This window comes from Protomyctophum parallelum (assembly GCF_964188405.1).
Source record: "Protomyctophum parallelum genome assembly, chromosome: 14".
NCBI lineage: Eukaryota > Metazoa > Chordata > Actinopteri > Myctophiformes > Myctophidae > Protomyctophum > Protomyctophum parallelum.
In genome coordinates, this window is record NC_139709.1 from 39,691,266 (window position 1) to 39,704,463 (window position 13,198).

At 46.3% G+C, this 13,198-nt stretch overlaps 1 protein-coding gene across 2 annotated transcripts in view; it reads left to right on the plus strand.

Annotated features, from left to right (window-relative positions):
• The window catches only part of eif2b3 (eukaryotic translation initiation factor 2B, subunit 3 gamma), a 65,969-nt gene that overhangs the window by 44,349 nt on the left and 8,422 nt on the right, over positions 1-13,198 (plus strand). For both annotated transcript variants that reach the window (XM_083783080.1, XM_083783081.1), the window contains exons 7-11: positions 737-861; positions 1,330-1,523; positions 3,587-3,649; positions 4,734-4,882; positions 13,032-13,135. In XM_083783080.1, coding sequence (XP_083639206.1) covers positions 737-861; positions 1,330-1,523; positions 3,587-3,649; positions 4,734-4,882; positions 13,032-13,135 — 635 coding nt within the window. The remainder of the gene's footprint in view (positions 1-736; positions 862-1,329; positions 1,524-3,586; positions 3,650-4,733; positions 4,883-13,031; positions 13,136-13,198) is intronic.

Consider the following 13,198-nt stretch of genomic DNA (forward strand, 5'->3'; position numbering starts at 1 on the left):
CTTGGCAGTGTTTTTGAGCGTTTTTTTACTAATCTTTCAAGACCCACGGAATATGTTGTTGTAATCACCAAATATCTCAAAAGAAAGACGAGAGTCTTTGTCACGGCAATGTTCTGTTCTTTGTTATTGGCAGTTGAATATAGCTTGTTTTCACCGAAACGCTGTCTGGGAACAGAAAGCAGAAAGTAAATAAATGCTATAATATTAGACTAAACCCTCTGGATTTTTCTTTTTCAGTTCACATTATTTCCAGGTGTACTCTTCTTCTGAAGAGTACAGTGAAAACACCACATGACGTCCATGACATGATGTGTCAATGGTTAATCCAGACCACATGACGTACATGACATGATGTGTCAATGGTTCATCCAGACCACATGACGTACATGACATGATGTGTCAATGGTTCATCCAGACCACATGAGGTACATGACATGATGTGTCAATGGTTCATCCAGACCACATGACGTCCATGACATGATGTGTCAATGGTTAATCCAGACCACATGACGTACATGACATGATGTGTCAATGGTTCATCCAGACCACATGACATGATGTGTCAATGGTTCATCCAGACCAATTTATTTAGTTGATTATAAAAAATATTTTCAACATTTCAAAAAAGTAATTGGATAGAATAATTGAAAGAAAATAATGGATAGTTGCAGCCCTACAATGCTTTGTAATTCTCTCTCTCTCTCTCTCTCTCTCTCTCTCTCTCTCTCTCTCTCAGGTCCATATCTTCTATCCGTGGAGAGCTGCTTCCATATCTAGTGAGGAAACAGTTCTCTAAAAGCACCAATAATGACCACATGACCAAAGATGACACCGCTGAGCACAACGAGAAGAACAAAGATGGTAAAGCTGCACGCACACACACACACACACGCACGCGCGTACACACACACACACACACGCACGCGTGCGCGTACACACACACGCACGCACGCACGCACACGTAGTGGGTATATATAGCTAACTTAAATCAAATGCCACCAAAGTGGAAAGTCTTTTGCATCCAGATCTTATTTTAATGTTGGGAGACAAACACCTGGGGTTTTTATGTGTTTTTAGATATTTTAGTATTTCAAAGTGTCTGTGATGTCATGGACACTGGTCTCACTTCCTCCCTAGACTACATGCTGTCTCAGTAAGACAGCCCCCCCCCCCTCTCCACAAGGTGGGGTGAGTGCAAGAAAGCATTATGGTAATCGTAGTAATCCAGCAGTGAGATCAGTGTCCATGACGTCACAGACACTTTGAAATACTACAATATCTAAAAACTCCTGTGCACTCCCAGACATCATTGTGTGTGTGTGTCACCAGAGATCCAGATCTTGTCGTGCGCTGACGAGCCGTGGCAGCAGCTGGCTCAGGAGCGCTCGTGCTGGAACGACCACCGCGGGGACATGAGCGAGGCGTACCACGGAGGACGGCTGCGCTGCTACGTTCACATCATGGAGCATGGCCTGTGCTACCGCGTCAACACGCTGGCCGCATACATAGAGGCCAACCGCCTGGTGAGAACTTACCCTACGGGTACATAGAGGCCAACTGGTGAGAACTTACCCTACGGGTACATAGAGGCCAACTGGTGAGAACTTACCCTACGGGTACATAGAGGCCAACTGGTGAGAACTTACCCTACGGGTACATAGAGGCCAACTGGTGAGAACTTACCCTACGGGTACATAGAGGCCAACTGGTGAGAACTTACCCTACGGGTACATAGAGGCCAACTGGTGAGAACTTACCCTACGGGTACATAGAGGCCAACTGGTGAGAACTTACCCTACGGGTACATAGAGGCCAACTGGTGAGAACTTACCCTACGGGTACATAGAGGCCAAACGCCTGGTGAGAACTTACCCTACGGGTACATAGAGGCCAACCGCCTGGTGAGAACTTACCCTACGGGTACATAGAGGCCAACTCGTGAGAACTTACCCTACGGGTACATAGAGGCCAACCGCCTGGTGAGAACTTACCCTACGGGTACATAGAGGCCAACTCGTGAGAACTTACCCTACTGGTACATAGAGGCCAACTGGTGAGAACTTACCCTACGGGTACATAGAGGCCAACTGGTGAGAACTTACCCTACGGGTACATAGAGGCCAACTCGTGAGAACTTACCCTACGGGTACATAGAGGCCAACCGCCTGGTGAGAACTTACCCTACGGGTACATAGAGGCCAACTCGTGAGAACTTACCCTACGGGTACATAGAGGCCAACTGGTGAGAACTTACCCTACGGGTACATAGAGGCCAACTGGTGAGAACTTACCCTACGGGTACATAGAGGCCAACTCGTGAGAACTTACCCTACTGGTACATAGAGGCCAACTGGTGAGAACTTACCCTACGGGTACATAGAGGCCAACTGGTGAGAACTTACCCTACGGGTACATAGACGCCAACCGCCTGGTGAGAACTTACCCTACGGGTACATAGAGGCCAACCGCCTGGTGAGAACTTACCCTACGGGTACATAGAGGCCAACCGCTGTGAAAGAATATATATTCAAAGATTTGTGCCACATTAAAAGAAAAAAATCTAAAATAACAGATCTAAAAGCTCATAGTATGGCACTTTAAAATCAGTGGTTAAAAGCTAAGGTGACACATGCGTTCCAGGTTTTAATGGGTTATGAGTCCAGAGGACAGTGGCTTTCAAACGTTTTGGGGCTCGGCCACCCCTGTAAATAAGATTGTCATTCATGGCAAACCCTGGATTATTATTGTTACTTTATAGTCCCCTTACATTTTTGTCATGCTAAGGTATGTGATTGTGTAATTCTTTCCCCCTAAGATGTCACGAGGAAAACATATCCATTTTCCATTAGAAACCTTAACCGCTTGAACCCCAGCATCCCTATTCTCTGGGGAACACTCATCAAAAATAGCCCATCTACAAGCTTGCAACGTGTCACAACGTGGCGTGTTGTAAGTTTGTAGATTGGCCATTTTACTAAGTTCCGAGGAGGATTATTAAAGTGAAGTCATATTGATAAATTACAAATATTATCAAAGTATTCTGCGGCACCTTTTTATTAACCCTCAAAATAAGTCTGGTGTATGCGTCTTTGAGATTTAACAGGTGTGATGGTGTGCCTGACTGCATTGAAATAAACTATACAACAACAACAACAACAACAACAACAACTATAAAACTATACAACAACAACATTCTCTAGCGGAAACCTGTGACCCATAGAAAGGCGTTAGCCCTCAGAAGAACCCTCTTGCAGGAGACTCTGTTCTGGGTCAGAATTTCTCAGAGTTACATTTGATTGGCTCAGTAGTAGATTTGAAAACACACGACAACTTCATAATATGTTTCCGGGTCAAATCTGCTGCTGATCCAATCAAATGAAACTCTGACAAACTGACCCGGAACAGGGAATGTTTGGGAAAAAGGCAACTACAGTTATGCACAGAACCTATTCCACAACGGAAACAGGTCTGCAGGACGTTTTTTGTTATACTTTTTAGCCTTCATGTCTGACTGTACCACGTGCACATGTTTGACTACTACAGTATTAATTATTGATTCAGTCAATCTTCTCCTTCCCTCTATCAGGCTCCTAAACTGTTTGAGGACTCATTAGTCCATCCGTCTGCCGTCATCGCTGAGAAGACTTTGGTGAGAACTACATTTTGGTCAGACTTTTCCCAACACTTCAAGGCCCCATATTTACCTAACTAACTCACCCTAACTCTACACAATAAAAGCCCCACTTTCAAGGCCTAATCAACAGTGTTTCCTTTACAATTAGTTTATTTATCAGATTATCAGTACGTTATAAACTATTTAAAAACACACAGAAGCACAAAATAATTGCCAGTAACACTTTAGTTAAAGGTCGGGTCTATGACGCATTCGTATCACATTTATAATGCACCTAATGGTTTCACAAGGTTTATAATTATGCTTATTACACGTCTTGGTTGAATGCTTGATTCTTATTGGTCAATCGCCGAATTCAGCGACGTGTTATTTCTGGATAACGACCGCTCCGCTCTATAACGGACCACTGCCGAATCAAAGGCACGGGGCACCTGGCTGCAGCCGCTGCACAGCTTGGGTTTTGTGCCGTACCCAACATGACAGCCGTGTAAACTAACACACAATTTCATTTAACTAAACAACATGCTCTCAAGAATGTTTTTGAAAACATTTGAAGCGAGAAATAGACAATGCTCTACCCGAAAATTAATTCCATTTGATCAGCACTCTTTGGGTCTTCTTTGTTTCCGAGGCGACTCGGTGCCTCTGCGGGGCCAACTTGGAATACTTTACTTACTGTAAGCAAGGAGATACAATTGATTAATTAAGTAGCCGTGTAATAAGCGGGATAATGTCTGGCTAGGTGGTCATTGTTGGGAGATAATTGACCACTTAGTCATTATCCCTTACATACTGTAACAACTTATAACAAAGACACTTTAAGTAATGGTAGTTATAATGTGCGTATATGTGCTTGTAATGCAATATGACAAGCGCTTGTAATACTTCCTAAGTTTTTAGTTGTTATGAATATTTATAAACATTTATAACGAGACTTATGAAGCCTTATATGTTAGAATGCATTATAGACCTGACCTCTGATTGTTACTATATTGCAGAGTCCTGCAACGGGCCGGGTACCCGCAGATATCCAACGGCAGGACTCACTGTGCCATATTGGTACATACTGTATGATGATGATGTGTGTGTATCCCTCCAGGTTGGCTCAGACAGCATCATTGGAGCGTTCTGTCAGGTGGCAGACAAGACGTCCATCAAGAGGTCCACTTTGGGACACTCCACCACCGTGCGAGAGAAGGTCAAAGTCACCAACTCCATCATCATGCACGGAGTCACCATCGAGGAAGGGTGAGGAAACTGGTCTTTTCTTTGGATTATTTATTCTTAAATTGTGAAAATTGCCAATCTGCTATTTTGACTACTTTTGTGTGACACTTGTCTGGTGACGTTTTTCGTTCATTTACGGAAAATGTATGAAACAAATAAAAAATTAAAATTAAAATTGGACATGCAAGGTTTCTGACGGCGACAAAATGGAACCAAATGAACACTGAAGATTTTGCTACTTTAAAAGAACTGAGCATACAACATTTTAACTGGAACACAATAAAACTAGCTTGAGAACCAGTGATATAGAGGACTCATCAATGTCACTTTATTCAACTGACCAAGAAGGTTTAGCTCAATAAAGTGATACATTGTTCTACTGCTATGACACAATTGACAGAAACATGCATCTTCTTTGTACTGAAAATGTATTGACCCTGGCTAACAAAGTATAGGAAGGTTGAACACATTCAGTAGGTCCCTTTGGATGTGTACACACGTCTTGGAGCTTTTTTTATTGATATCAAACAAAAAATGTAAACTTCAACAAGCCTCTCGTTTGGAATATCAATGCTTCTAGAGAGACTTTAGCGTGACCATCGCGAGTTAAGAATGGAACATTATGCCTACCGGTTTTGGTGGGGAACGGAAGGGGGGAGCTTTCAGAGTAAAATCTCCGGCACTCGATGTGTTAACTCATTGGAAGCCATGCCCGATCAATTTAATAATGCACGGGTAGCCAGGGACGAGATACCGATATTTGATCAATTAGCCTTAGTCGAGAGTTTTAATTAAATTAAATGTACCTTATTTTAGCTTCGTCGCTAGCCATGGCTAGCCAGCCGAAATCCCCGCGCCGCACCGTCTTTAGTGACATTATGGCTCATAATGGGATGAAGTACACTGATCGGAGTCTAATCAAACATTATTTTGAGCTACCTGCTCAACAACACATCGATCGGATCGCTAGTAGGCCTCTGTGAGCTTCCGTAGACATGGGGGTATGAGTACTTCAGTAGACGTGGGGGTATGAGTACTTCAGTAGACGTGGGGGTATGAGTATTGAGTACTTCAGTAGACGTGGGGGTATGAGTACTTCAGTAGACGTGGTGGTATGAGTACTTCAGTAGACGTGTTGGTATGAGTACTTCAGTAGACGTGGGGGTATGAGTACTTCAGTAGACGTGTTGGTATGAGTACTTCAGTAGACGTGGGTAGAGCCCGACCGATGCCATATTTTTGGGTCCGATGCCGATGCCGATTTTGGAGAGACCTACACCACTAATGCCGATACGATGCCGATGTTTTGGACCGATGTTTAGTCATTAATAAAAATAATAATAAATACATTTTAAAAACTTCTAAACTTAAAAATATGTTTTTTTCTATTAGGTTAACAATAGAATACATTGACATTGGCACATAAGGCTTTTTTTGAGGGGGCTAGTGAATCATGGTGTGTGTGTGATATGAAATGTCCAGTACCTCCCCAGTGCCTCCCCCAGTGTCTGCCCAGTACCTCCCCAGTGCCTCCCCCAGTGTCTGCCCAGTGCCTCCCCAGTGTGCCCCTGAGTGCCTCCCCAGTGTCTCCCCAGTGCCTGCCCAGAGCCTCCCCCGCAGTGCCTCCCCAGTGCCTGCCCAGAGCCTCCCCCGCAGTGTCTCCCCAGTGCCTCCCCAGTGTGCCCCTGATTTCCTCCCCAGTGCCTCCCCAATGCCTCCCCAGTGTCTCCCCAGTGTCTTCCCAGTGTCTCCCCAGTGCCTTCCCAGTGTCTTCCCAGTGTCTCCCCAGTGTCTCCCCAGTGTCTCCCCAGTGTCTTCCCAGTGCCTTCCCAGTGCCTCCCCAGTGTCTTCCCAGTGTCTCCCCAGTGTCTCCCCAGTGCCTTCCCAGTGCCTCCCCAGTGCCTGCCCAAATATTATAAATTAATAATTGTATTTTATTCGAACTCCATCATAAAGTCCATTTAGCAAGCTTCTCTGTACATACAATTCTGTGGTTGGAAAAAATAAATACTATATATATATGACACATGACTATATGCACCTTGCAATAATAGCCTACATTACAGTAATTTATTTGACACAATGACATTATTTATTCTGGTTTTGAGGGGCACTCACTTCCCTCAGGTGTGATTTTTTTTATTCATGTTAAGTTGTTGCTTGGTATGAATGAGGCCATGGATAGGCTGTGCAATAAGTGAATAGCAAAACGTGTTTGTGACTTTGTGTCATAAAATAACGTGAAGTCAGTTAGCATGACGTTCAATGAGGGATATTAATTTATATAATTATGTGCGCACTGCACAGACAACAGCTGAACAGAGTGAACACGGATCATTATGTGCACAAGTTTGGCACGTCAAACTGTCATGAGTGTATTCTTATGGCTGTTGACTGGGGGGAAAAAATACCATTTGGATTGGATTAAGCTACCGTCGTCAAACGAACAGAAAATGATTGTTTTGCTACACAAATAATGGGATGATTACATTTTCTTCTCGTCCGTCGGAGGAACGAGGCCACTAGTAATGACTGCTGCTTTCATGCCAAACTTTGAATTTGCTTTCAGGTATCTCTCGTAATTTGAGGGTTATGCTGCGTTTTGTATTTGTCGTTGAACAAAATGTCGGGGTTTTAGTTGGCTAAACGAACTGCTGAAGTTTGTAGAAGTTGGTGTGGCACTGCGCAGCACACACAGCGTGGGGAATTAACGTCTCATACAAAACTTAATTGTTAATATCTATTTATTTGGCGTTGTACAAGTATCCTGCCTAGACGATTACGATTGTAGTGTGCACACAAAGAAAAAAGGAGCCTCGCGTCGCAGCGCATCATTAATTCATTGGGCTTATTATGTTTTCTGTTTTCTGCCCCTGGAAGTCCCTCGGAGCCCAGGAGGTCGGGGCCTTTTCCCCCGTCCCATGCGACAAATGCCGCCTCGTTTTTCTCGGCTTATTATATAGTATAGAACTCTCTTTGGGAACTTGGGAAGGCATTAGTCATAGATAACTTTAACATCAGTCAGTATAATCGAGAGGTTGATGAGAAAAACATTTGTGGATTATAAATATACACACCTTTTGGCTTTACCGGTGCAGACTCAAGGAAGAGGAATTGAGTCAACGAAGAAGCGCATGTTGCGGCCGGCCGCCGATGTCCGATGTCACAAAATGGCGGGCATCGGCTCCCAAAATGACCGATACATCGGTGCGACCGACGGATCGGTCGGGCTCTAGACGTGGGGGTATGAGTACTTCAGTAGACGTGGGGGTATGAGTAGTAGTACTTCAGTAGACGTGGGGGTATGAGTACTTCAGTAGACGTGGGGGTATGAGTAGTAGTACTTCAGTAGACGTGGTGGTATGAGTACTTCAGTAGACGTGGGGGTATGAGTACTTCAGTAGACGTGGGGGTATGAGTAGTAGTACTTCAGTAGACGTGGTGGTATGAGTACTTCAGTAGACGTGGGGGTATGAGTAGTAGTACTTCAGTAGACGTGGTGGTATGAGTACTTCAGTAGACGTGGTGGTATGAGTACTTCAGTAGACGTGGTGGTATGAGTACTTCAGTAGACGTGGTGGTATGAGTACTTCAGTAGACGTGGTGGTATGAGTACTTTCGGTCTCAGGCACAACAACAAAGTTCTTCTTCTCTGCTCAGCACCTATAGCGCCCCCTATGGGAACGGTCTCTGCTCAGCACCTATAGCGCCCCCTATGGGAACGGTCTCTGCTCAGCACCTAGCGCCCCCTATGGGAACGGTCTCTGCTCAGCACCTATAGCGCCCCCTATGGGAACGGTCTCTGCTCAGCACCTAGCGCCCCCTATGGGAACGGTCTCTGCTCAGCACCTAGCGCCCCCTATGGGAACGGTCTCTGCTCAGCACCTATAGCGCCCCCTATGGGAACGGTCTCTGCTCAGCACCTAGCGCCCCCTATGGGAACGGTCTCTGCTCAGCACCTATAGCGCCCCCTATGGGAACGGTCTCTGCTCAGCACCTAGCGCCCCCTATGGGAACGGTCTCTGCTCAGCACCTATAGCGCCCCCTATGGGAACAGTCTCTGCTCAGCACCTATAGCGCCCCCTATGGGAACGGTCTCTGCTCAGCACCTATAGCGCCCCCTATGGGAACGGTCTCTGCTCAGCACCTATAGCGCCCCCTATGGGAACGGTCTCTGCTCAGCACCTAGCGCCCCCTATGGGAACAGTCTCTGCTCAGCACCTATAGCGCCCCCTATGGGAACGGGTTCATTGACTTAAAGAACTGATAAATGAATTGATTTTGAATGTAGTGTATTATGGCCAGCTTTAGCCAGTAGCTCCCACGTGCTTCTGTGTGTGTCCATGTGTGCATTCGTGTGTGCGTGTGCACAGACGTGCGTACGTGATTACGTGCACACGCGCGTGTGCGTGTGTGTGTGTGTGTGTGTGTGTGTGTCTTGTATGTGGCGGGGTTACTTGGGTCTTGTTCTCTGTGTTGTGAGGGGTCAAACTCAGCGCCCCGGGCTGACAATGTGTCTATTGGTGTGTGGCCAGCCAGAGACTAGCTCCAAACAAACACACACATATCTGCTCAAATACACAGCAATGCACATTCATTTAATTTGACCGCGAAGCCCGCTGCTGCAGCTCAAATGATTCTCATTATTTACATGATGATGCGCGGTGATTTTGCATTATATGCCTTAACCAGTTAAGCCCTGGCCTATACTATAATTACTATATCTGCCTCAACAATTCACCATAAGAGACTCGGTGTTGTCTATTCAACGTGCCCTCTTTTCCCCGATACACCAAATATCTTTGCCGGAAACAGCCCAGTATTTTTGCCTGATGTTAAGCTCCAGTATAGAGATGCTAGTGTTCATAAACAGTCTCTGTCCATCTCTGTTAAGCCCCTCAGGGACCCCATCCAACCAGCATGACATTGCTGTCGGGTGGAAACGCCATAAACGTATCATACTGTCATGATTCTAATGAAGCAAACGGAAAAGAGATCTGATCTTTGCAATGCGGTGCTTTTTCGAGCTTGTAGATTTGTAATGTTTCTATTTCAAGTAATAAATACGGAGTTAAGGGGTTTCTGCCCCGGCAGCAATGACGCTGAGGACCCTTGTGATGCCTACATCGCTGTGTACATAAAGGTCTTGAACAAGGGCGTAGAGGGGGGGGGGGGGGGGGAGTGTATGGAGGGAAGCTAGCCAGTAAGAAAAAATAAATAGCAATTCTTTCTTTTCTTTTCTTTGAGGACATAAGAAGGAAGGGAGAAAGGAAGGAAAAGCAAAGCAAGAAAAGAAAGAAAAGCTAGAAAGAGGCAGAATGAGGGGATTAGCAGATCCCGGCCATGTCGCAGAAGCCTCTCGCATTTCTGAACTCCTTTGTTTGGAACCTGGCGAGAGCCTTGTTGACAAAGCGCTGCGTGTTTGGGACGGAATGGGGGGGAAACTGTGGTAGGGGTCAACTTAGGGAAGGGGGGGGGGGCATAGGAGGTGTTGGGGCGGTGTGTGTGTGTGTGTGTGTGTGTGTGTGTGTGGGGGGGGGGGGGTGGTCACAGCAAGGAGGAGTCCTGGTGTTAGTAATTAGTGGTGTTTCAGCTTGGAGGCTTCTTTGGTGGTCTCTCTCTCTCTCTCTCTGTTACAAAACTCTTGCAACTTGTAATCTCCAACTACCACCACTACCACCTAGTCAGTCAGACACACACACACAGTCTGCTGTCTCTCTCCCAACAACCATAACCACCTGAATTGCATGGACCAATGCAAAGTTGGAAACGTGTGTGTGTGTGTGTGTGTGTGTGTGTGTGTGTGTGTGTGTGTGTGTGTGTGCGCGCGCGCGCGCGCGCGTGCTCTGCGGAGCGAAGGGCCAAGCATGTGTGCGTCATTGCCTGGACGAGACATACGTGTTCTCCCGTGGCTTCCCCAAGCTACCCCCCCACACCCACACACACACACACACACACACACACACACTGCTCTCCCTGGCTGTCACACACAGGACTGTCTGTGTCTCTTCTCCAAGAATTTTATGGTTTGTGTGTGCGTGTGTGCATGTGTGTGTGTGTGGGGCGGTTTGGCACTGCCAGCCCAGGTAGTACCATGGCACAAGGTGAATGCCCTCTAACACATATACACGCGTGTACACACACACACACACACACACACACACACACACAGCCTTAGTACTTTAATATATATGCTAATAAGGTATCATTACATTAATTTGAGATTTGTCTGAGGGCTAGAGACGCAACGCAGCATTGTGACTGGAAGGTTGCCGGTTTGATTCCCTGGGTCCAGGAGGTTTGATTCCCTGGGTCCAGGAGGTTTGATTCCCTGGGTCCAGGAGGTTTGATTCCCTGGGTCCAGGAGGTTTGATTCCCTGGGTCCAGGAGGTTTGATTCCCTGGGTCCAGGAGGTTTGATTCCCTGGGTCCAGGAGGTTTGATTCCCTGGGTCCAGGAGGTTTGATTCCCTGGGTCCAGGAGGTTTGATTCCCTGGGTCCAGGAGGTTTGATTCCCTGGGTCCAGGAGGTTTGATTCCCTGGGTCCAGGAGGGCTACAACAAAAATGTTGGCGCTATGGCAACTGAATGGCCGTCCCTGTGGTCACTAACCCATTTAGACCTGAGGACGCATCCGTGTCGCCTTAAATTTTAAGCACTTTAACCATTATTTTAAACTTTAGCTGTTGAAAAATGTTGTGCAAATCTTTGAAATATATTTTCTTTCCCAGCGAACGTTTTTAACTCAAATATTTGCTTCTGGGAGGGTCCCGGGAACAACATATTTTCAGATGGGCGGCAGCGGCCAAATACAGATAACTCTGGGGCTTCTTGACATGAAAAGGTTTGAGCACCATTGACATAGAAACATGAGGTAGACATTTTGTAGAATCAGTTCTCGGGTCTTAATGGGCTAATGTGCCCTTGAGCAGGGCACTCGACCCCCACAGCTGCTCCAGGGGGGGGGGATCTGCTCAGTGGCCAACCGTGGAAGATTGCGGTCACGCTGGGCAACTCCCAATGTGCATAACTGTGTCGAGTGTTGAGCAGGGCGTCACTGAAAAAAAGAACATACCCACCACTGTGTGCGTGTGCATGCATGTGTGTGTGTGTGTGCTCGCGCTCGCGTACAGGCCTTCGCTAAGGGGGGAATGGACGGAATATGGACCATGATAAACATGTTCCTACCTTCCAGCGGGCATCATTGAACCGCAAACAGGGGGGGGGGGAGAAGTGGGGAAATAATGTGTAGCACTGCCAACGCTACCACCACAGCAAAACATTTAACTCCTGCCGTGTTCAAGCTTTCACCAGCTGGTTCCATCAAGCTCTGGTACCAGCGAGCAGAACCGCAGGCTCCGTGCGAGTCTCCAGATGACAGGATTTGTTTTATGCTACATTTCTTAATGTTCCAGTTCTGAGCTGACTTTGAGAACAACGAACTAAAAAAGGGAGTTTGTTCATATAAACATGAAAAGCTGCCGTTTCAGACGAGTTTTATTGGTTTGAAATACAGAGCCAGGAATGGCTACATACTTATATATTCGCACGGCTGACATTTTTGCTCTTATGTCATACTCAGCGGTGTATGTTAACACAACCCCCATCGCTCCCCCCATCGCTGTGGTAGACATGGGCAGAGTGCTCTTTTTGGTTCATGTGAGATAAATGGTAAATAGTAAATGGTGCATTTATGTAGCGCCTTTATCCAAGGCGCTTTACATAGATTGTGCATTACAATCACCCATTCACACACACATTCACACACCGATAACAGGGGAAACCATGCAAGGCACCAACCAACACATCGGGAGCAATTTGTGGTTCAGTGTTTTGCTCAAGGACACTTCGACACTAACTCTGGGGGAGCCCAGGATCGAACTGGCAACCTTGCAGTTACCATCCGGCCACTCTACCCCTGAGCCACCGCCGCCTCGTTGGAGATAACCTATATAATATGCCCATGGATTAAAGTTCTCAGTCGCCATGACTGATTTCAGTCATTTGGATTCCATAAAAGCCAGCATGTCTTGCATGGAAGTGTGTTGCACACCGAAAATAGATCTACAGACATATTGAGAGAGAGAGAGAGAGAGAGGCTGTGTGAATATGATCAATATTTATTTTTCATGGTCAGTTACAGAACTGTAATTCGTGTGCGTGTGTTTTCAGGTGTAATATCCAAGGCAGTGTGATCTGTAGCAACGCTGTTATCGGTAGAGGAGCAGACCTTAAGTACTGTCTGGTGGGAAATGGTCAACGCATAGAGCCAGAGGGTAAGACACACACACACACACACACACACACACACACACACACACACACAGTGTGTGTGCCTT